The sequence below is a fragment of the Zootermopsis nevadensis genome, unplaced genomic scaffold, assembly GCF_977971745.1.
Source record: "Zootermopsis nevadensis isolate Lab colony 2312 unplaced genomic scaffold, Znev_1.0 Znev_ptg000046l, whole genome shotgun sequence".
Classification (NCBI taxonomy): Eukaryota; Metazoa; Arthropoda; class Insecta; order Blattodea; family Termopsidae; genus Zootermopsis; species Zootermopsis nevadensis.
Window position 1 is genome coordinate 2643039 of NW_028259178.1, and position 23285 is coordinate 2666323.

Below are 23285 nucleotides of genomic sequence, written 5' to 3' on the forward strand. Positions count from 1 at the left end.
TCACATATACGTTCCCTCAAAGCGACATAAGTTTTGTCTCTCAGATTTCTACAGATCGGGAGATATTTGCCATTTAATAATTGACTTTCGAATAATCTCGAAAAATTTAAATGTCTCTATCCTCCAAACCCTTGGACATACATTGACGTGATTCTGACAGGACGTTGACATATACGTTCCCTCAAAGTGACATAAGTTTTGTCTCTCAGATTCCTACAGATCGGGAGATATTTGCCTTTTAAAAATTGACTTTCGAATAATCTCTAAATATTTAAATGTCTCTATCCTCCAAACCCTTGGACATACATTGACATGACTCTGACATGAAGTTTACATATGCGTTCCCTCAAAGTGACATAAGTTTTGTTTCTCAGATTAGTACAGATCGGGAGATATTTGTCTTTCACAAATTGACTTTCGAATAAACTCGGAAAACTAAAATGTCTCTATCCTCCAAACCCTTGGACAAACATTGACGTGACTCTGACATGAAGTTGACATATGCGTTCCCTCAAAGTGGCATAAGGTCTGTCTCTCAGATGCCTACAGATCGGGAGATATTTGCCTTTTAAAAATTGACTTTCGAATAATCTCGAAAAATTAAAATGTCTCTATCCTCCAAACTCTTGGACATACATTGATGTGACTCTGACAGGAAATTGACATATACATTCCCTCAAAGTGACATAAGTTTTGTCACTCAGATTCCGACAGATCGGGAGATATTTGCCTTTTAATAATTGACTTTCGAATAATCTCGAAAAATTAAAATGTCTCTATCCTCCAAACTCTTGGACATACATTGACGTGATTCTGACAGGACGTTGACATATACGTTCCCTCAAAGTGACATAAGTTTTGTTTCTCAGATTCCTACAGATCGGGAGATATTTGCCTTTTAAAAATTGACTTTCGAATAATCTCTAAAAATTTAAATGTCTCTATTCTCCAAACTCTTGGACATACATTGATGTGACTCTGACAGGAAATTGACATATACATTCCCTCAAAGTGACATAAGTTTTGTCACTCAGATTCCGACAGATCGGGAGATATTTGCCTTTTAATAATTGACTTTCGAATAATCTCGAAAAATTAAAATGTCTCTATCCTACAAACCCTTGGACATACATTGACGTGATTCTGACAGGACGTTGACATATACGTTCCCTCAAGGTGACATAAGGTTTGTCTCTCAGATTCCTACAGATCGGGAGATATTTGCCTTTTAATAATTGACTTTCGAATAATCTCGAAAAATTAAAATGTCTCTATCCTCCAAACACTTGAACATACATTCACGTGACTCTGACATGAAGTTGACATATGCGTTCCCTCAAAGTGACATAAGTTTTGTCTCTCAGATTCCTACAGATCGGGAGATATTTGTCTTTCACAAATTGACTTTCGAATAATCTGAAAAAAATTAAAATGTCTCCATCCTCCAAACCCTTGGACATACAATGACGAGACTCTGACATGAAGTTGACATATGCGTTCCCTCAAAGTGACATAAGGTTTGTCTCTCAGATGCCTACAGATCGGGAGATATTTCCCTTTTAAAAATTGACTTTCGAATAATCTCGAAAAATTAAAATGCCTCTATCGTCCAAACCCTTTGACATACATTGACGAGATTCTGACATGAAGTTGACATATACGTTCCCTCAAAGTGACATAAGTTTTGTCTCTCAGATTTTTACAGATCGGGAGATATTTGCCTTTTAATAATTGACTTTCGAATAATCTCTAAAAATTTAAATGTCTCTATCCTCCAATCCCTTGGACATACATTGACATGACTCTGACATGAAGTTTACATATTCGTTCCCTCAAAGTGGCATAAGTTTTGTTTCTCAGATTAGTACAGATCGGGAGATATTTGTCTTTCACAAATTGACTTTCGAATAAACTCGGAAAACTAAAATGTCTCTATCCTCCAAACCCTTTGACAAACATTGACGTGACTCTGACAGGAAGTTGACATATACGTTCCCTCAAAGTAACATAAGGTTTGTCTCTCAGATTCCTGCAGATCGGGAGATATTTGCCCTTTAAGAATTGACTTTCGAATAATCTCGAAAAATTTAAATGTCTCTATCCTCCAAACCCTTGGACATACATTGACGAGACTCTGACATGAAGTTGACATATGCGTTCCCTCAAAGTGACATAAGGTTTGTCTCTCAGATGCCTACAGATCGGGAGATATTTGCCTTTTAAAAATTGACTTTCGAATAATCTCGAAAAATTAAAATGTCTCTATCGTCCAAACCCATGGACATACATTGACGAGATTCTGACATGAATTTGACATATACGTTCCCTCAAAGAGACATAAGTTTTGTCTCTCAGATTCCTACATATCGGGAGATATTTGCCTTTTAAAAATTGACTTTCGAATAATCTCGAAAAATTAAAATATCTCTATCCTGCAAACCCTTGAACATACATTGACGTGACTCTTACAAGAAGTTGACATATGCGTTCCCGCAAAGTGACATAAGTTTTGTCTCTCAGATTCCTACAGATCGGGAGATATTTGTCTTTCACGAATTGACTTTCGAATCATCTCGAAAAATAAAAATGTCTCTATCCTCCAAACCCTTGGACATACATTGACGTGATTCTGACAGGACGTTGACATAAACATTCCCTCAAAGTAACATAAGTTTTGTCTCTCAGGTACCTACAGATCGGGAGATATTTGCCTTTTAATAATTGACTTCGGAATAATCTTGAAAAATTAAAATGTCTCTATCCTCCAAACCCTTGGACATACATTGACGTGATTCTGACAGGAAGTTTACATATACGTTCCCTCAAAGTGACATAAGTTTTGTCTCTCAGATTCCTACAGATCGAGAGATATTTGCCTTTTAAAAATTGACTTTCGAATAATCTCTAAAAATTTAAATGTCTCTATCCTCCAAACCCTTGGACATACATTGATGTGACTCTGACAGGAAGTTGACATTTACATTCCCTCAAAGTGACATAAGTTTTGTCTCTCAGATTCCTACAGATCGGGAGATATTTGCCTAATAAAAATTGACTTTCGAATAATCTCGAAAAATTTAAGTGTCTCTATCCTCCAAACCCTTGGACATACATTGACGTGATTCTGACAGGACGTTGACATATACGTTCCCTCAAAGTGACATAAGTTTTGTTTCTCAGATTCTTACAGATCGGGAGATATTTGCCTTTTAAAAATTGACTTTCGAATAATCTCTAAAAATTTAAATGTCTCTATCCTCCAAACCCTTGGACATACATTGATGTGACTCTGACAGGAAATTATGTATTTTCATTAATGTTCTTGGACACCGGCCATGCCGTCATCATGAAGTTACCTGCTTCAGTTCCCTCTGGGTGTTCTGTTTGACAAGTCTGGGGTGAAGAACCACGACGATATTGGCCGCAGTTAGATGACCTGTTACTGGCGAGTAAAACCTCTGTGTTGTGCCCCTGACACGAGATAGGGCGTTGGACCAACATTTCTCAAAGAGAGAGCATATTAATTGGCTCACAAAGTGCAGCGTATGTATAGAGCTACAATAACTGGATGTGAGTGAGTGAGTGTGTGTGTCTGTCTGTCTGTTCATAAGAGGCACCAGTACAAGAAGTAGGACACTGTCTTCTGACTTCATATCACAAAGAATATTAACTGGATGAATATTCGGAATATGTACCAAGTTGGAAGAGGAATACTTTTTCTGCCAAGCAACGGTAATGCTCTGACAGAGGCTGACTGCATGTTGGATGTTTGTTCTTACGTGTCTAATCCCCTGTATGTCTATGAACGGCATTCCCCCCCGCCCCCATTTCAGATTAAATATTTGAATAAGCAGGAGGCACCCATTAGATAAAATAAGTTGGCATGAGATTGTTCCATTTCAGACGACTTTGCCTCCAATGTCTGTGAAAGTGGCCCCTTGAGATTCTAGATTTCTTGTGTATCTTACACCTTTCCTGGTATATTGCAGGAGGAGTGCACCAACACTAGACAGACTGACATCCGAGAGAAGACCGCTTGTGTCCCCGATGGTTGGCCGTCCTGTTGCTGAGTGCGTACATGGAGAAGAGGACTGAATGCAGCGTGTAAATTTTGTGTGCCTCTGGAGAGGTGGTGCAGTTTTCTGTTATTTAACCCATTGACAGGGGCTTGCTCTGTTGTGGTAATTGTGTTGCAAGTGTGATAGCAACTTAGATATGAATCATGTGAACGTGTAAGGTGTGGATGTCTAGTTATGTGTGTGGGGTGTTCTACGGAGTGTAGTAAAATAGTAGAAATGTCGGCCGCAATCACATTGCGTTGATAAGAGTCTGCTTCATAGTGTGGTGGCCAACACATCTCGGAATGAGAGAGAGTTTGTCCTGTGTGAAAGGCTGTAAGTTGCAGGTGCTCTTGGCTTTGGCCGCAGCTTGTCACCAAAGATGTGATTCCTCTTCCTGGAAAGAATATGTTATTTCGTTTTATCTGCTTCATCCCATTTCACATTCTCAGTTCAAGCTAATGCCACAGGAAGATCTTCAAAACGTCAGTCATTGTGAATCTGTTCGGAAGCAGATGGGGGGGGGGGGGGCTCTGCAGTTTCACTCGTTTAGGAAGTGCGGTGATGAAGATCTCTGGCATAGCTGTACCGGACAGTCTTGATAGTAGTGGGTGTCCGTTCTCTGACCCAGGAGGGCTTTAAAAGTGTGCTGACCACGCATTACTTAGTTTGTATTTTCTTCATGTAAATCTGTAAAGAGATGTCAAAGCGGGAGGTAACGGGAATACTTAGTGATCATCACCGAGAGGGAGTTTCCAAACAGTCGTTAACGGGAGATGCGCAATAGCAGTTGTCCTATGATCGAAAAGTGTGACTTGCCAGTGATGAGATTGCTTTTTGTAAGTCAGGTAAGTGCAATGAGTTTTATGGATTGTGTGTGTTTTTCTGCAAGTGGTTTTCAGCGAATATTGCCGGCATTAATTTTGTTGGTAGTGTATTAAGTGTTGATTGCTGCATGTGCCAAAATGAAGTCTGACGAAGGGAAGTTGGTGTTGTTGAAGTACGGTCACCAGTGGGCTGGGTCGTTGGGTGTGTTATAGATGCTCGTGAAGTACAACCTGGTGGCAGGGGGGCTGTGTAGTGGCGACATATGCAATAATCGTTTATAGTGCTTCGTTCATTGAGCTGTAGTTTACGAAATCCCACCTGTTTTCATAAATGATGGAAGATATTTAGGTTATGGAAATGTTTATTAGTTGGTGTCTTATAGGTGATGTTGGTCCTACTTTTCAAATGACTCAGCTCGCGAGACGTTTTCGCCCTTCTGCAAAATTACTTGTGACAAATTATCGCGCAGGGAGAATGTCGGTGCTGAATTTGCGTGATGTCTTGAGTGCCAACATGAAATGTGACGAGGATAAGTTCGTGTTTGAAAGGACGTGGACGATTTCACTGGGTGATTTATAGGTAGACGTGCAGGTATTCAAGAGTTGTGTCTGGTATCAATCTGAGCAGTAACATAACGGCGACCGACAGGTTATGTGACAAATGTGCCCTAGGATGTAGGCGATGTAGATGCAAATTGTGGGCTACTTGTTTCGTAGTGCTTCGTGCTAAGTTGATTGAGCTGTAGTTTATTGGGTGTGGTTGGATTCATAAATTATTTTATGATTTTTGAGGTTATGGAAGTGATTGGTAGTTGGTTTCTTATAGGCGAAGTTGGTAGCTCGTTTCGCCTTAATTTTTTTCTTTACTTCCTGTCGTCTTTAAAGGAGAAGATGTGTCACTAATGGTATTCACGGAATAAAGTTTGATGTCTTCATAATATTTTATGGTATTTCAGTCAGCATTTGGTTCGGCAGTGCCGTGTAGTGTTCGCGGACGGGCATTTACCTCAGGTGTATTGTCGGTAGATGACAGGACAGTTCGTCAGGGTGCGCACATATTGATCGTAGAATATCCCTCATGCTCCGCCGGTGGCGGGATGTGTTCCCTTTTTTCAGACGTTGCCGTCCCTGCCTGCGAGAAAATGGCGCAGCTCCTCTGCTGTTATTGTTTACTTCGGACGGCGTGATGGTAGGATGCATGCCCAGTCGAGTGCAGCTTTACTCTCTTATATTTCCAATGCTTGCAAGTTTATTTGAACTGATGTTTGTCATCTTTCTCCTGTGTGAAGTACGTAAAGTGGGAAATATTTTGGTTGCACGAAAGGCCGGATTAGTTGCCAGTAGGTTTTTAATGTGGTGTAGAGTGCCTTGGTAGTAAGAATTAATACTGGTCTCTCAATGCGGATGTTTATTTCTGTACATGGTTTTGTTTCAGGTAGGCGTGAATGCAAGCATATGGGATACTTCAGCCGTTACGCAGTTTCGAGTCCATCATTACTACGGAGGTAGCAAGACTTTGCTCCGGTAGCTGACATGACCACTGTGCATGATGGACACAATTCATCAGTCGATGCGGTTGGGATGACCCACAGACTCGTGGTGGCAGCCTCTGTTTTAGTGACTTGCATGTGGAAATTCAGTAGCTGTTGATTTAAATTTGTGCAAGAGCTTATCGTAGTGAAGAAGCTAGAAGTAAGCAGCTAGGGTTACAGGTTGTAATGTTGGTTATGTGGCCACCACACCACACCACAGTTGCCCACTTTTGATTCCTAGTGACCAAGTATGGGGTGTTCGTAGCATGCCTCACAATGCCACAAGGAAGACCTCAGGCCCTCGTGCGAGTATATACCTTGCTTTCCGAGGAGGTGTACTGTTATAGATTTAGTGGGAGTGCCTAGTCTGTCTCAAAGAGGAGTTTGAGATCAGGGGATGTGCTGAGTAGCAACGTTCATGTGAACTGTAGCTGTAGTGTGTGTTTACTGGCATCAACGAAGACATGGAGGACCAATTTGTCTGAATATCAGTGTTTCAGAAGATCAGTTGTGTGCGTGATGGGGAAGCAGCTTTTTTGGAGTTGGAGATGTGAAGAACGAGACAGAACGAAGCACCTGGAGTGTTTGTTACTTGGATAAGGAATTGCATTATTCAGGTATGTTAGAGAGTAGAGTTTGTTTGCATTCCATAGATCCTTCTTAGGAGGAATCCAAAGGATGCAGTACAAGTCATTTCATACAATAAACATAAACTTCAGGACTTCATTCAATATACGTAAACCTCGGTACTTTTGACACAATTACAAGAACGTGTTTCACATATGAATGTACATAACCTTCAGATTTTGCAATTCAAGTATGAAAGCTAATTTCAGTGCAGGCTTGAATACATTTATATCACAATTTAGAGTTTTAATTGTTGGTTGGTGATTATTAAATAACTTGACACGTGTAAAGTACACTCCTCTTTGACATTTAGCAGGGTTTACATCTTGTAATTAAATTATGTACATCTGTATTTCTTTTAAAATTATCCAACTTTTCCACCACAAATGATAGCAAGCAGAGTATAAATTCACTTGCAAGTGGAAGTATATTAAATTTACGAAATAATTCTCTACAAGGTAAGCTGCTTTTGACACCTGCCATTGTTGTGATTATTTTCTTTTGCATGTAAAAAGCCTTATTACTGTCTGTTGAATTCCCCCAAAATATTAATCCATAAGACACCACAGAGTGGAAATAAGCAAAGTAAACTAGCTTTATAGTATCTATTGTCATGGGTGGTATGACTGTTCTGATGGCTAGGCACGCAGAGCTTAATTAGGGAATAATATACTCAGTGTGCTTCTTCCAATCTGAGGTGTTGTCAACTTGTAAGCCAAGGAAATTGTTTGTTTCAACTTCCGCGATTAATTTCTCATCACCGTAACCTCTCCTTTTGCCTCTGTACGTACGCACATGCACATTCACAACATTCCCTAGGGTGGAATGCTCACCTCGGGAGCTTACAGAGTTGTTCACGCCGACATTGTTGGTGCCCCGGCATATTCCTGCAGGCAGTCCACATCCCTTCTGTACTCACGTTTTCGGGCATATGTATACGTGTCTAATCCCCTGTATGTCTATGAACAGCATTCCCCCCCGCCACCATTTCAGATTAAATATTTGAATAAGCAGGAGGCACCCATTAGATAAAATAAGTTGGCATGAGATTGTTCCATTTCAGACGACTTTGCCTCCAATGTCTGTGAAAGTGGCCCCTTGAGATTCTAGATTTCTTGTGTATCTTACACCTTTCCTGGTATATTGCAGGAGGAGTGCACCAACACTAGACAGACTGACTTCCGAGAGAAGACCGCTTGTGTCCCCGATGGTTGGCCGTCCTGTTGCTGAGTGCGTACATGGAGAAGAGGACTGAATGCAGCGTGTAAATTTTGTGTGCCTCTGGAGAGGTGGTGCAGTTTTCTGTTATTTAACCCATTGACAGGGGCTTGCTCTGTTGTGGTAATTGTGTTGCAAGTGTGATAGCAACTTAGATATGAATCATGTGAACGTGTAAGGTGTGGATGTCTAGTTATGTGTGTGGGGTGTTCTACGGAGTGTAGTAAAATAGTAGAAATGTCGGCCGCAATCACATTGCGTTGATAAGAGTCTGCTTCATAGTGTGGTGGCCAACACATCTCGGAATGAGAGAGAGTTTGTCCTGTGTGAAAGGCTGTAAGTTGCAGGTGCTCTTGGCTTTGGCCGCAGCTTGTCACCAAAGATGTGATTCCTCTTCCTGGAAAGAATATGTTATTTCGTTTTATCTGCTTCATCCCATTTCACATTCTCAGTTCAAGCTAATGCCACAGCAAGATCTTCAAAACGTCAGTCATTGTGAATCTGTTCGGAAGCAGATGGGGGGGGGGGGGGGGGGGGGGCTCTGCAGTTTCACTCGTTTAGGAAGTGCGGTGATGAAGATCTCTGGCATAGCTGTACCGGACAGTCTTGATAATAGTGGGTGTCCGTTCTCTGACCCAGGAGGGCTTTAAAAGTGTGCTGACCACGCATTACTTAGTTTGTATTTTCTTCATGTAAATCTGTAAAGAGATGTCAAAGCGGGAGGTAACGGGAATACTTAGTGATCATCACCGAGAGGGAGTTTCCAAACAGTCGTTAACGGGAGATGCGCAATAGCAGTTGTCCTATGATCGAAAAGTGTGACTTGCCAGTGATGAGATTGCTTTTTGTAAGTCAGGTAAGTGCAATGAGTTTTATGGATTGTGTGTGTTTTTCTGCAAGTGGTTTTCAGCGAATATTGCCGGCATTAATTTTGTTGGTAGTGTATTAAGTGTTGATTGCTGCATGTGCCAAAATGAAGTCTGACGAAGGGAAGTTGGTGTTGTTGAAGTACGGTCACCAGTGGGCTGGGTCGTTGGGTGTGTTATAGATGCTCGTGAAGTACAACCTGGTGGCAGGGGGGCTGTGTAGTGGCGACATATGCAATAATCGTTTATAGTGCTTCGTTCATTGAGCTGTAGTTTACGAAATCCCACCTGTTTTCATAAATGATGGAAGATATTTAGGTTATGGAAATGTTTATTAGTTGGTGTCTTATAGGTGATGTTGGTCGTACTTTTCAAATGACTCAGCTCGCGAGACGTTTTCGCCCTTCTGCAAAATTACTTGTGAGAAATTATCGCGCAGGGAGAATGTCGGTGCTGAATTTGCGTGATGTCTTGAGTGCCAACATGAAATGTGACGAGGATAAGTTGGTGTTGGAAAGGACGTGGACGATTTCACTGGGTGATTTATAGGTAGACGTGCAGGTATTCAAGAGTTGTGTCTGGTATCAATCTGAGCAGGGTGTCGAAGGTTGCTCTGTGCAGTAACATAACGGCGACCGACAGGTTATGTGACAAATGTGCCCTAGGATGTAGGCGATGTAGATGCAAATTGTGGGCTACTTGTTTCGTAGTGCTTCGTGCTAAGTTGATTGAGCTGTAGTTTATTGGGTGTGGTTGGATTCATAAATTATTTTATGATTTTTGAGGTTATGGAAGTGATTGGTAGTTGGTTTCTTATAGGCGAAGTTGGTAGCTCGTTTCGCCTTAATTTTTTTCTTTACTTCCTGTCGTCTTTAAAGGAGAAGATGTGTCACTAATGGTATTCACGGAATAAAGTTTGATGTCTTCATAATATTTTATGGTATTTCAGTCAGCATTTGGTTCGGCAGTGCCGTGTAGTGTTCGCGGACGGCCATTTACCTCAGGTGTATTGTCGGTAGATGACAGGACAGTTCGTCAGGGTGCGCACATATTGATCGTAGAATATCCCTCATGCTCCGCCGGTGGCGGGATGTGTTCCCTTTTTTCAGACGTTGCCGTCCCTGCCTGCGAGAAAATGGCGCAGCTCCTCTGCTGTTATTGTTTACTTCGGACGGCGTGATGGTAGGATGCATGCCCAGTCGAGTGCAGCTTTACTCTCTTATATTTCCAATGCTTGCAAGTTTATTTGAACTGATGTTTGTCATCTTTCTCCTGTGTGAAGTACGTAAAGTGGGAAATATTTTGGTTGCACGAAAGGCCGGATTAGTTGCCAGTAGGTTTTTAATGTGGTGTAGAGTGCCTTGGTAGTAAGAATTAATACTGGTCTCTCAATGCGGATGTTTATTTCTGTACATGGTTTTGTTTCAGGTAGGCGTGAATGCAAGCATATGGGATACTTCAGCCGTTACGCAGTTTCGAGTCCATCATTACTACGGAGGTAGCAAGACTTTGCTCCGGTAGCTGACATGACCACTGTGCATGATGGACACAATTCATCAGTCGATGCGGTTGGGATGACCCACAGACTCGTGGTGGCAGCCTCTGTTTTAGTGACTTGCATGTGGAAATTCAGTAGCTGTTGATTTAAATTTGTGCAAGAGCTTATCGCAGTGAAGAAGCTAGAAGTAAGCAGCTAGGGTTACAGGTTGTAATGTTGGTTATGTGGCCACCACACCACACCACAGTTGCCCACTTTTGATTCCTAGTGACCAAGTATGGGGTGTTCGTAGCATGCCTCACAATGCCACAAGGAAGACCTCAGGCCCTCGTGCGAGTATATACCTTGCTTTCCGAGGAGGTGTACTGTTATAGATTTAGTGGGAGTGCCTAGTCTGTCTCAAAGAGGAGTTTGAGATCAGGGGATGTGCTGAGTAGCAACGTTCATGTGAACTGTAGCTGTAGTGTGTGTTTACTGGCATCAACGAAGACATGGAGGACCAATTTGTCTGAATATCAGTGTTTCAGAAGATCAGTTGTGTGCGTGATGGGGAAGCAGCTTTTTTGGAGTTGGAGATGTGAAGAACGAGACAGAACGAAGCACCTGGAGTGTTTGTTACTTGGATAAGGAATTGCATTATTCAGGTATGTTAGAGAGTAGAGTTTGTTTGCATTCCATAGATCCTTCTTAGGAGGAATCCAAAGGATGCAGTACAAGTCATTTCATACAATAAACATAAACTTCAGGACTTCATTCAATATACGTAAACCTCGGTACTTTTGACACAATTACAAGAACGTGTTTCACATATGAATGTACATAACCTTCAGATTTTGCAATTCAAGTATGAAAGCTAATTTCAGTGCAGGCTTGAATACATTTATATCACAATTTAGAGTTTTAATTGTTGGTTGGTGATTATTAAATAACTTGACACGTGTAAAGTACACTCCTCTTTGACATTTAGCAGGGTTTACATCTTGTAATTAAATTATGTACATCTGTATTTCTTTTAAAATTATCCAACTTTTCCACCACAAATGATAGCAAGCAGAGTATAAATTCACTTGCAAGTGGAAGTATATTAAATTTACGAAATTATTCTCTATAAGGTAAGCAGCTTTTGACACCTGCCATTGTTGTGATTATTTTCTTTTGCATGTAAAAAGCCTTATTACTGTCTGTTGAATTCCCCCAAAATATTAATCCATAAGACACCACAGAGTGGAAATAAGCAAAGTAAACTAGCTTTATAGTATCTATTGTCATGGGTGGTATGACTGTTCTGATGGCAAGGCACGCAGAGCTTAATTAGGGAATAATATACTCAGTGTGCTTCTTCCAATCTGAGGTGTTGTCAACTTGTAAGCCAAGGAAATTGTTTGTTTCAACTTCCGCGATTAATTTCTCATCACCGTAACCTCTCCTTTTGCCTCTGTACGTACGCACATGCACATTCACAACATTCCCTAGGGTGGAATGCTCACCTCGGGAGCTTACAGAGTTGTTCACGCCGACATTGTTGGTGCCCCGGCATATTCCTGCAGGCAGTCCACATCCCTTCTGTACTCACGTTTTCGGGCATATGTATACGTGTCTAATCCCCTGTATGTCTATGAACAGCATTCCCCCCCGCCCCCATTTCAGATTAAATATTTGAATAAGCAGGAGGCACCCATTAGATAAAATAAGTTGGCATGAGATTGTTCCATTTCAGACGACTTTGCCTCCAATGTCTGTGAAAGTGGCCCCTTGAGATTCTAGATTTCTTGTGTATCTTACACCTTTCCTGGTATATTGCAGGAGGAGTGCACCAACACTAGACAGACTGACATCCGAGAGAAGACCGCTTGTGTCCCCGATGGTTGGCCGTCCTGTTGCTGAGTGCGTACATGGAGAAGAGGACTGAATGCAGCGTGTAAATTTTGTGTGCCTCTGGAGAGGTGGTGCAGTTTTCTGTTATTTAACCCATTGACAGGGGCTTGCTCTGTTGTGGTAATTGTGTTGCAAGTGTGATAGCAACTTAGATATGAATCATGTGAACGTGTAAGGTGTGGATGTCTAGTTATGTGTGTGGGGTGTTCTACGGAGTGTAGTAAAATAGTAGAAATGTCGGCCGCAATCACATTGCGTTGATAAGAGTCTGCTTCATAGTGTGGTGGCCAACACATCTCGGAATGAGAGAGAGTTTGTCCTGTGTGACAGGCTGTAAGTTGCAGGTGCTCTTGGCTTTGGCCGCAGCTTGTCACCAAAGATGTGATTCCTCTTCCTGGAAAGAATATGTTATTTCGTTTTATCTGCTTCATCCCATTTCACATTCTCAGTTCAAGCTAATGCCACAGGAAGATCTTCAAAACGTCAGTCATTGTGAATCTGTTCGGAAGCAGATGGGGGGTTGGGGGCTCTGCAGTTTCACTCGTTTAGGAAGTGCGGTGATGAAGATCTCTGGCATAGCTGTACCGGACAGTCTTGATAATAGTGGGTGTCCGTTCTCTGACGCAGGAGGGCTTTAAAAGTGTGCTGACCACGCATTACTTAGTTTGTATTTTCTTCATGTAAATCTGTAAAGAGATGTCAAAGCGGGAGGTAACGGGAATACTTAGGGATCATCACCGAGAGGGAGTTTCCAAACAGTCTTTAACGGGAGATGCGCAATAGCAGTTGTCCTATGATCGAAAAGTGTGACTTGCCAGTTACTGTAACTAAAACATTTGACTTCCCTTACTCGTTATAACTTGAAACTGTTGCTTGTGTTTTCCAGGTCGTGGAGACAGCATCTAGTGCTCTGAAGTCGAGCACGACGGATCCGTTCTACCGTCGTCAGTGCTGGGAAATAATTTGCTGTTTCTTGGTGGCATCCCTGAATTTTAATGATGATGAGAATAGAGTGCAGCAGCTGTTCTCCTGTCCAAGGTATATAAGAGCAGTTGGAGGTAGAAGAATATTGTAAAACTAACCTCATTCTTGATATTAAAAAAAGTGTACAAAATAAAAGATGTTTTTCCATCCTGATGGTACTAACATGACATAACAGATTGTTAATCACTGGCTTTTCAACGCAGAATTGTAAGCGAGTCCCAAGGCAGTCTATGAGGCACTGATATAGATTTTTCTCTGAGCACCCAGAACTCATTATTTACTGGTACAGTGAGCCCGTTAGAGGCTGTATCACAATTAGTTTGTGTTTAGTATCCTGCCAGTACCAGGAGGCTTCTACAAGTAATGTATTTCTTTGTCATATCATAAAACCAGATTTCCCATTTGCTCTGTGCCTCTTACATCAGTTGCTGATTTAGGAAGCAGCTACTGCATTGGCCACTGCTGTGACCATTGAACATTAGGATGTGACTGTAATTATCTGTACTCATTGTGATTCGCTGTTGCAGTTTTGATGATCCACATGTGGAGATCTCCGCAGTCCATGGGATTCCGTACATATTGCAGGACAAGCAAGCCAGAGCCACTCACCAGACGGCAGTCACAGGCAAGTTCATCCGTTTGAGTAAATTGTTTAATAAACTTCTTTTCTGAATTGTAATGCCATTATTGAAAGAAGAAGACCTTTTTTCCTGAAAGGTAGCAAATGGTTTTAATGAAATGAAGAACTTGTCTATTTCTTCTATTGAGACTACAAAGAAACAGTGAAGAACGTGATTTTTCTTTGCCAGTGTAAGGAACCACATTTTGAGGCTGACCTCCACATAGTTCTATAATTGAGAATGCATGGAGTTTACCTCCATGCTCCCACTGCCTCATGGCATTGCGCTTAGTCACAAGGATAACTTCAGGTGATATAGCGAACCATTAAATGTTTGAAAACCATAATCGGTGTTGGTTTTCTGTAAGTCCAAGTGGTGTTAGAACCCAAAGACCACTGTGAGAACCTGAAATCTCTCTTAAAACCACATTTAGTATGTGAACTTGTTGAAAGCGTCTGCTTCATGTCTGGAAAAGCCAGTAAGGCCTGTTGTGTATGTTGGTAGGAGTGTTTGTTGCTGCAGCCATGAAAGAGTTACGACGGTGTTCCTTGTGTGTCACTACACAATGGTGGCGATATCACAGGAAGCTGGTGAGTTGAGTTTTATAAATTTAGATTGTTCAACATTGAAACAATTTATATTACTGATGGTGAAGTTTCCACCTTTGCTTCCAGAAGGCATTATAAAGTGGCATTACTGATGGTGATATGGAAAATAAATCTAATTGATACGGCTACCTCTTGCCCCTTGTCGGTTGAATTCACCTTAGTAGTAGAAGTGCTACAGATGTTGGCTGTGTTGTAGTGGCTTGCCATTTCTTAATCTTTCATTTACGTCCTTTCTCCATGACATCAAAACAGGCGAACCTGAAGGGCATGGACCGACTGGTGTTTATAGACTCCCTTGCTGTCATAATGGGGCACGAGGAGAGGGAGCCGTGTAAGCCGGGACACCTCGGCTCCAAACAGACGGCAAGCGAACTGTTCGTTAAATATCCACTGAATCAGTGGCAAGGGAAGTTGCGTGGGTCTGACGTGATGTGTGTGAGTTGTAGAGTTTGTAGTTGCAGTATTATGACGTGTGGAAGCAACAAGTACCTCCGAGTCTTAAAGAGTGCTCGGGTGACCGCACGCCCACAAGTTTGTGCGGAGGCTACTCACTTCTTGATGTACAGCGAGAACGTAGGCTCCCGGATCAAGTTGTTGTTGGGGGTGGCCCGCGAGGGGCCTTGGGACCCTTCCTGGAAGGACAGACCCAAAATGCCGTCAACTGGTGCTTGGTAAAAACCGTTCGCTGGCACGAACGCGACGTCAGGGATGCGGATTCCTCCCACCTGTAACGCATGGATTGCGACTTGTATGCGCCCTGTGAGCTGTGTGAAACAGCTGAACAGCGTACATGTTTAAAATGTGGGTTTCTTGTGTATTTTTGTTTCGCTTTACATGTGGTCTTTCTTTCTCTCGAAGGCTTGTGCTTGCAGAAAATGTTTCTAGAATTACGTTTTTCAATAATATTGTCATGTCACATTCTCTTCCATGGTAAATTGAAACATTTTTGTGAACTAAATATGTTGGAAATTTGTCTTTCTAGATTGTGACGCCTTGTAGTCTTGTACCTGGTGACCAAGGTGGAATGCCGAGGCAATGCATTTCTCCGAAACCTGTTGGATTAGACGGCGTCACAACTCAGAAGACCGCAGTCCACATTATGGCCGCAGCGAAAACTTCTCACCTGCGTGAAATAGCTTATGACACTGATTATGCAGAGGAGAGCAATTTATTTATTTTTTTTGCAAAAAAGAAATTGTCGTTTTCACCAGTGAACACTTTACTTGCAATGCAAACATGTTAACAACTGGAGCCTGGGTTTTCTGAACTGAGTACGAGGGTTGATGATTCATACTCACTGTCAGCGTATCCATGGCAACAGGACCGTACACTTTTATCTCGGCGTACGACAGGGAGATGTTTCCGTACTGCTTCTCCAGGTGGTGCGTGTCTGACAGGTTCGCCCTGAAGACGTCGTGGTACTCTGCAGCACAAGAGAAACGCACGCGGATTAACGAGAAACTTGGGCCTGTCACCTAGAGAGAGTCCGACTCTGGAGTCCTCGTCAGTTCTACGCACATCCTCACAATTTATTTCCCGAGAAAAATCGTGGTTCGTGTTTACGTTGTTCGTAAGTTTGCTTAGTTATTCCGGTCTAAATCTGGCAAAGAAACTTAAAATAGACCACGACCTCTTTCTTGTCTCTCTCTCTCTAATTCCGAAAAATCTAATACTTCATTTCATTGTTACATGACTCTTGTCGTTGATACAGCGTCTTTGAAACCGAATGAGCATGTACACAATATTATCTGCCAGTGTGTGTATTTACTCTGAATGTCCCCGCCTAAATCTCCCTTCATTTTATCGCAAGTACAAACGTACAATATTCGTTTGGTATGATTATTAATTCAAAATGGACCCTTGTAAGTGCCACAGCTGCTATAATCATGTGTTTTTCGGCGCCCCGAAAAACTACTTGTTGTAAAGGAACCCTGTTTAGACAGAAAACAAGAACACAAGAGTCAGAAGCTGCGCGTTTTTGTATTGCTATGTCCCGGTTTTCCGTGCGTTCTTTTCCACTCCATTAGACTATGGCATGCCCGAGAAACACCCCTCGCTTTCTTTCTGAGTAAATTTTTGTAGCGGCCGGATTGCTGTAATCGTAGAATTTAACACTTTGCATTCTGCTTCTGTTAAAAACCTTTTTCTGTTCGTGTGTTTTCATGGTAACATGTACTTTATGCTATTGAAAAGCCCGAATAGTTAGCTTTAATGTTGAGAGACGGCGATCACGTTTATTTTTCTGATCTTATTCACCTGACAAACCCAGATTGAAAAAGCCAGTACTTCTAACGATATTTGTCGTGCGTAACATGCAAAGACTTCCCTGCCCTCTCTTTGTGGAAGACCGTACTAAGTACCGACTGTCGAATTGCAGACAAGCAGTCGCCCTGACGATGGAAATAGTCAGAATTGTTGGATGGTTTAAATGATGAGATTTCTAGATCAATTCGTGATGTTTCACAGGATTACCTCTTTATATACATAGATTGATCTAAGCAATAATGCTATTGAACTTTATGCGGGTAGGGGGGGGACTTGCGCTATTTGAATATCACCTCGTGCTCTGATTTTACCCGCAGGTGTTCATGTAATATCTCACTGTGTTCAGGTAAATATGTGTCGAAGTCCGCTGGGACTACGAACGGCAGCAACTGTCGCTGTGATCGCACATAGCGGATAGGGCGTGCTGGCGGCATAGTCGCCAGATACCCTCACCGTATTTAGTTCGTTCTGCACGTGTGTCTGAATGGCCTAGTGCCTTTCTTAACACGTGTTAATTGCTTAATTTCCCCAGTTTAAATTCTAACAGTATTTTCATTTCTTCTAGAACTCACCTTACTACGTCGTGGCAGGATGTGGCAACCACGAAGAGGACGACGACGAGCAGTTGAACAGCAGACATCTTGGTGGTGTTGCTTCCAGGTGAGAATGAGGCACACAGCTCCTCCGCTAGCTTATATACCAGCCCTCTCACAATTGCCTTATCTCCAACTGACACCATACGTCTCCTTAGAGGCAGGTGATACTTAATGGCGCGCTCGTGCCTTCTCGAAGTTGGCACCAGCTGGTTGGTGTGTCACATAATTTAAATTTGAATTTGTCTGAAACAGGCATAAGTTATTAACCATTTGGTGTAAGCAATGCAAAATGAATAATTGACAGTCTTGTTAGTTTTGTAGCGACATTAAGAGAAGGCAGGCAGGTATAGTAATGAGTCTTACGAAAATTAGTCAGGAAAGTGTGTAGGAATGTAGAGTGAAGTCCTGGTGTGATCTTCCTTGTGCTTGTAGCGATAGGGCCGCAAAATGTAGAAGATTGTTTGCCAGAATTTTGTGTGGGGTATTGGTTTGACTTATTTGGCTGGATTCTTTCTTTTCGACTCCGGTGCTTTGAACACGTGGTTAAAGATTGTTGACCTGGAAATGATATCAGTGTTTCAGAAGATCAGTTGTGTGCGTGATGGGGAAGCAGCTTTTTTGGAGTTGGAGATGTGAAGAACGAGACAGAACGAAGCACCTGGAGTGTTTGTTACTTGGATAAGGAATTGCATTATTCAGGTATGTTAGAGAGTAGAGTTTGTTTGCATTCCATAGATCCTTCTTAGGACTAATCCAAAGGATGCAGTACAAGTCATTTCATACAATAAACATAGACTTCAGGACTTCATTCAATATACGTAAACCTCGGTACTTTTGACACAATTACAAGAACGTGTTTCACATATGAATGTACATAACCTTCAGATTTTGCAATTCAAGTATGAAAGCTAATTTCAGTGCAGGCTTGAATACATTTATATCACAATTTAGAGTTTTAATTGTTGGTTGGTGATTATTAAATAACTTGACACGTGTAAAGTACACTCCTCTTTGACATTTAGCAGGGTTTACATCTTGTAATTAAATTATGTACATCTGTATTTCTTTTAAAATTATCCAACTTTTCCACCACAAATGATAGCAAGCAGAGTATAAATTCACTTGCAAGTGGAAGTATATTAAATTTACGAAATAATTCTCTACAAGGTAAGCTGCTTTTGACACCTGCCATTGTTGTGATTATTTTCTTTTGCATGTAAAAAGCCTTATTACTGTCTGTTGAATTCCCCCAAAATATTAATCCATAAGACACCACAGAGTGGAAATAAGCAAAGTAAACTAGCTTTATAGTATCTATTGTCATGGGTGGTATGACTGTTCTGATGGCTAGGCACGCAGAGCTTAATTAGGGAATAATATACTCAGTGTGCTTCTTCCAATCTGAGGTGTTGTCAACTTGTAAGCCAAGGAAATTGTTTGTTTCAACTTCCGCGATTAATTTCTCATCACCGTAACCTCTCCTTTTGCCTCTGTACGTACGCACATGCACATTCACAACATTCCCTAGGGTGGAATGCTCACCTCGGGAGCTTACAGAGTTGTTCACGCCGACATTGTTGGTGCCCCGGCATATTCCTGCAGGCAGTCCACATCCCTTCTGTACTCACGTTTTCGGGCATATGTATACGTGTCTAATCCCCTGTATGTCTATGAACAGCATTCCCCCCCGCCACCATTTCAGATTAAATATTTGAATAAGCAGGAGGCACCCATTAGATAAAATAAGTTGGCATGAGATTGTTCCATTTCAGACGACTTTGCCTCCAATGTCTGTGAAAGTGGCCCCTTGAGATTCTAGATTTCTTGTGTATCTTACACCTTTCCTGGTATATTGCAGGAGGAGTGCACCAACACTAGACAGACTGACTTCCGAGAGAAGACCGCTTGTGTCCCCGATGGTTGGCCGTCCTGTTGCTGAGTGCGTACATGGAGAAGAGGACTGAATGCAGCGTGTAAATTTTGTGTGCCTCTGGAGAGGTGGTGCAGTTTTCTGTTATTTAACCCATTGACAGGGGCTTGCTCTGTTGTGGTAATTGTGTTGCAAGTGTGATAGCAACTTAGATATGAATCATGTGAACGTGTAAGGTGTGGATGTCTAGTTATGTGTGTGGGGTGTTCTACGGAGTGTAGTAAAATAGTAGAAATGTCGGCCGCAATCACATTGCGTTGATAAGAGTCTGCTTCATAGTGTGGTGGCCAACACATCTCGGAATGAGAGAGAGTTTGTCCTGTGTGAAAGGCTGTAAGTTGCAGGTGCTCTTGGCTTTGGCCGCAGCTTGTCACCAAAGATGTGATTCCTCTTCCTGGAAAGAATATGTTATTTCGTTTTATCTGCTTCATCCCATTTCACATTCTCAGTTCAAGCTAATGCCACAGCAAGATCTTCAAAACGTCAGTCATTGTGAATCTGTTCGGAAGCAGATGGGGGGGGGGGGGGGGGGCTCTGCAGTTTCACTCGTTTAGGAAGTGCGGTGATGAAGATCTCTGGCATAGCTGTACCGGACAGTCTTGATAATAGTGGGTGTCCGTTCTCTGACCCAGGAGGGCTTTAAAAGTGTGCTGACCACGCATTACTTAGTTTGTATTTTCTTCATGTAAATCTGTAAAGAGATGTCAAAGCGGGAGGTAACGGGAATACTTAGTGATCATCACCGAGAGGGAGTTTCCAAACAGTCGTTAACGGGAGATGCGCAATAGCAGTTGTCCTATGATCGAAAAGTGTGACTTGCCAGTGATGAGATTGCTTTTTGTAAGTCAGGTAAGTGCAATGAGTTTTATGGATTGTGTGTGTTTTTCTGCAAGTGGTTTTCAGCGAATATTGCCGGCATTAATTTTGTTGGTAGTGTATTAAGTGTTGATTGCTGCATGTGCCAAAATGAAGTCTGACGAAGGGAAGTTGGTGTTGTTGAAGTACGGTCACCAGTGGGCTGGGTCGTTGGGTGTGTTATAGATGCTCGTGAAGTACAACCTGGTGGCAGGGGGGCTGTGTAGTGGCGACATATGCAATAATCGTTTATAGTGCTTCGTTCATTGAGCTGTAGTTTACGAAATCCCACCTGTTTTCATAAATGATGGAAGATATTAAGGTTATGGAAATGTTTATTAGTTGGTGTCTTATAGGTGATGTTGGTCGTACTTTTCAAATGACTCAGCTCGCGAGACGTTTTCGCCCTTCTGCAAAATTACTTGTGAGAAATTATCGCGCAGGGAGAATGTCGGTGCTGAATTTGCGTGATGTCTTGAGTGCCAACATGAAATGTGACGAGGATAAGTTGGTGTTGGAAAGGACGTGGACGATTTCACTGGGTGATTTATAGGTAGACGTGCAGGTATTCAAGAGTTGTGTCTGGTATCAATCTGAGCAGGGTGTCGAAGGTTGCTCTGTGCAGTAACATAACGGCGACCGACAGGTTATGTGACAAATGTGCCCTAGGATGTAGGCGATGTAGATGCAAATTGTGGGCTACTTGTTTCGTAGTGCTTCGTGCTAAATTGATTGAGCTGTAGTTTATTGGGTGTGGTTGGATTCATAAATTATTTTATGATTTTTGAGGTTATGGAAGTGATTGGTAGTTGGTTTCTTATAGGCGAAGTTGGTAGCTCGTTTCGCCTTAATTTTTTTCTTTACTTCCTGTCGTCTTTAAAGGAGAAGATGTGTCACTAATGGTATTCACGGAATAAAGTTTGATGTCTTCATAATATTTTATGGTATTTCAGTCAGCATTTGGTTCGGCAGTGCCGTGTAGTGTTCGCGGACGGGCATTTACCTCAGGTGTATTGTCGGTAGATGACAGGACAGTTCGTCAGGGTGTGCACATATTGATCGTAGAATATCCCTCATGCTCCGCCGGTGGCGGGATGTGTTCCCTTTTTTCAGACGTTGCCGTCCCTGCCTGCGAGAAAATGGCGCAGCTCCTCTGCTGTTATTGTTTACTTCGGACGGCGTGATGGTAGGATGCATGCCCAGTCGAGTGCAGCTTTACTCTCTTATATTTCCAATGCTTGCAAGTTTATTTGAACTGATGTTTGTCATCTTTCTCCTGTGTGAAGTACGTAAAGTGGGAAATATTTTGGTTGCACGAAAGGCCGGATTAGTTGCCAGTAGGTTTTTAATGTGGTGTAGAGTGCCTTGGTAGTAAGAATTAATACTGGTCTCTCAATGCGGATGTTTATTTCTGTACATGGTTTTGTTTCAGGTAGGCGTGAATGCAAGCATATGGGATACTTCAGCCGTTACGCAGTTTCGAGTCCATCATTACTACGGAGGTAGCAAGACTTTGCTCCGGTAGCTGACATGACCACTGTGCATGATGGACACAATTCATCAGTCGATGCGGTTGGGATGACCCACAGACTCGTGGTGGCAGCCTCTGTTTTAGTGACTTGCATGTGGAAATTCAGTAGCTGTTGATTTAAATTTGTGCAAGAGCTTATCGCAGTGAAGAAGCTAGAAGTAAGCAGCTAGGGTTACAGGTTGTAATGTTGGTTATGTGGCCACCACACCACACCACAGTTGCCCACTTTTGATTCCTAGTGACCAAGTATGGGGTGTTCGTAGCATGCCTCACAATGCCACAAGGAAGACCTCAGGCCCTCGTGCGGGTATATACCTTGCTTTCCGAGGAGGTGTACTGTTATAGATTTAGTGGGAGTGCCTAGTCTGTCTCAAAGAGGAGTTTGAGATCAGGGGATGTGCTGAGTAGCAACGTTCATGTGAACTGTAGCTGTAGTGTGTGTTTACTGGCATCAACGAAGACATGGAGGACCAATTTGTCTGAATATCAGTGTTTCAGAAGATCAGTTGTGTGCGTGATGGGGAAGCAGCTTTTTTGGAGTTGGAGATGTGAAGAACGAGACAGAACGAAGCACCTGGAGTGTTTGTTACTTGGATAAGGAATTGCATTATTCAGGTATGTTAGAGAGTAGAGTTTGTTTGCATTCCATAGATCCTTCTTAGGAGGAATCCAAAGGATGCAGTACAAGTCATTTCATACAATAAACATAAACTTCAGGACTTCATTCAATATACGTAAACCTCGGTACTTTTGACACAATTACAAGAACGTGTTTCACATATGAATGTACATAACCTTCAGATTTTGCAATTCAAGTATGAAAGCTAATTTCAGTGCAGGCTTGAATACATTTATATCACAATTTAGAGTTTTAATTGTTGGTTGGTGATTATTAAATAACTTGACACGTGTAAAGTACACTCCTCTTTGACATTTAGCAGGGTTTACATCTTGTAATTAAATTATGTACATCTGTATTTCTTTTAAAATTATCCAACTTTTCCACCACAAATGATAGCAAGCAGAGTATAAATTCACTTGCAAGTGGAAGTATATTAAATTTACGAAATTATTCTCTATAAGGTAAGCAGCTTTTGACACCTGCCATTGTTGTGATTATTTTCTTTTGCATGTAAAAAGCCTTATTACTGTCTGTTGAATTCCCCCAAAATATTAATCCATAAGACACCACAGAGTGGAAATAAGCAAAGTAATCTAGCTTTATAGTATCTATTGTCATGGGTGGTATGACTGTTCTGATGGCAAGGCACGCAGAGCTTAATTAGGGAATAATATACTCAGTGTGCTTCTTCCAATCTGAGGTGTTGTCAACTTGTAAGCCAAGGAAATTGTTTGTTTCAACTTCCGCGATTAATTTCTCATCACCGTAACCTC

At 41.9% G+C, this 23285-nt stretch overlaps 1 protein-coding gene and 1 long non-coding RNA gene across 6 annotated transcripts; both read left to right on the plus strand.

The window, feature by feature from the left end:
* The first annotated feature begins 3329 nt into the window (after nt 1-3329).
* Nucleotides 3330-11036, plus strand: LOC147871581 (uncharacterized). 2 transcript variants are annotated; one of them, XR_015538680.1, is made up of 5 exons: nt 3330-3543; nt 3990-6173; nt 6321-7034; nt 8194-9118; nt 10557-11036. It is a non-coding gene; the product is annotated as an uncharacterized LOC147871581 (long non-coding RNA). The 2 variants fall into 2 exon arrangements; XR_015538681.1 differs by having other exon boundaries at nt 3990-4906.
* Nucleotides 11037-12364: 1328 nt separating this feature from the next.
* LOC147871582 (transformation/transcription domain-associated protein-like) lies at nt 12365-21296 on the plus strand. 4 transcript variants are annotated; one of them, XM_087360769.1, is made up of 7 exons: nt 12365-12544; nt 13388-13539; nt 14013-14110; nt 14610-14695; nt 17544-17638; nt 18149-18273; nt 19433-21296. In XM_087360769.1, exons 1-6 carry the CDS (start codon nt 12536-12538, stop codon nt 18174-18176), a joined length of 468 nt encoding a protein of 155 aa, XP_087216895.1. In that variant the 5' UTR covers nt 12365-12535; the 3' UTR covers nt 18177-18273; nt 19433-21296. The 4 variants fall into 4 exon arrangements, with proteins under 4 accessions (XP_087216895.1, XP_087216893.1, XP_087216892.1 ...); XM_087360768.1 differs by having other exon boundaries at nt 12379-12544; nt 15696-17638; XM_087360766.1 differs by lacking the exons at nt 17544-17638; nt 18149-18273; nt 19433-21296 and adding exons at nt 14966-15514; nt 15696-15834 and having other exon boundaries at nt 12374-12544.
* Nucleotides 21297-23285: the final 1989 nt, after the last annotated feature.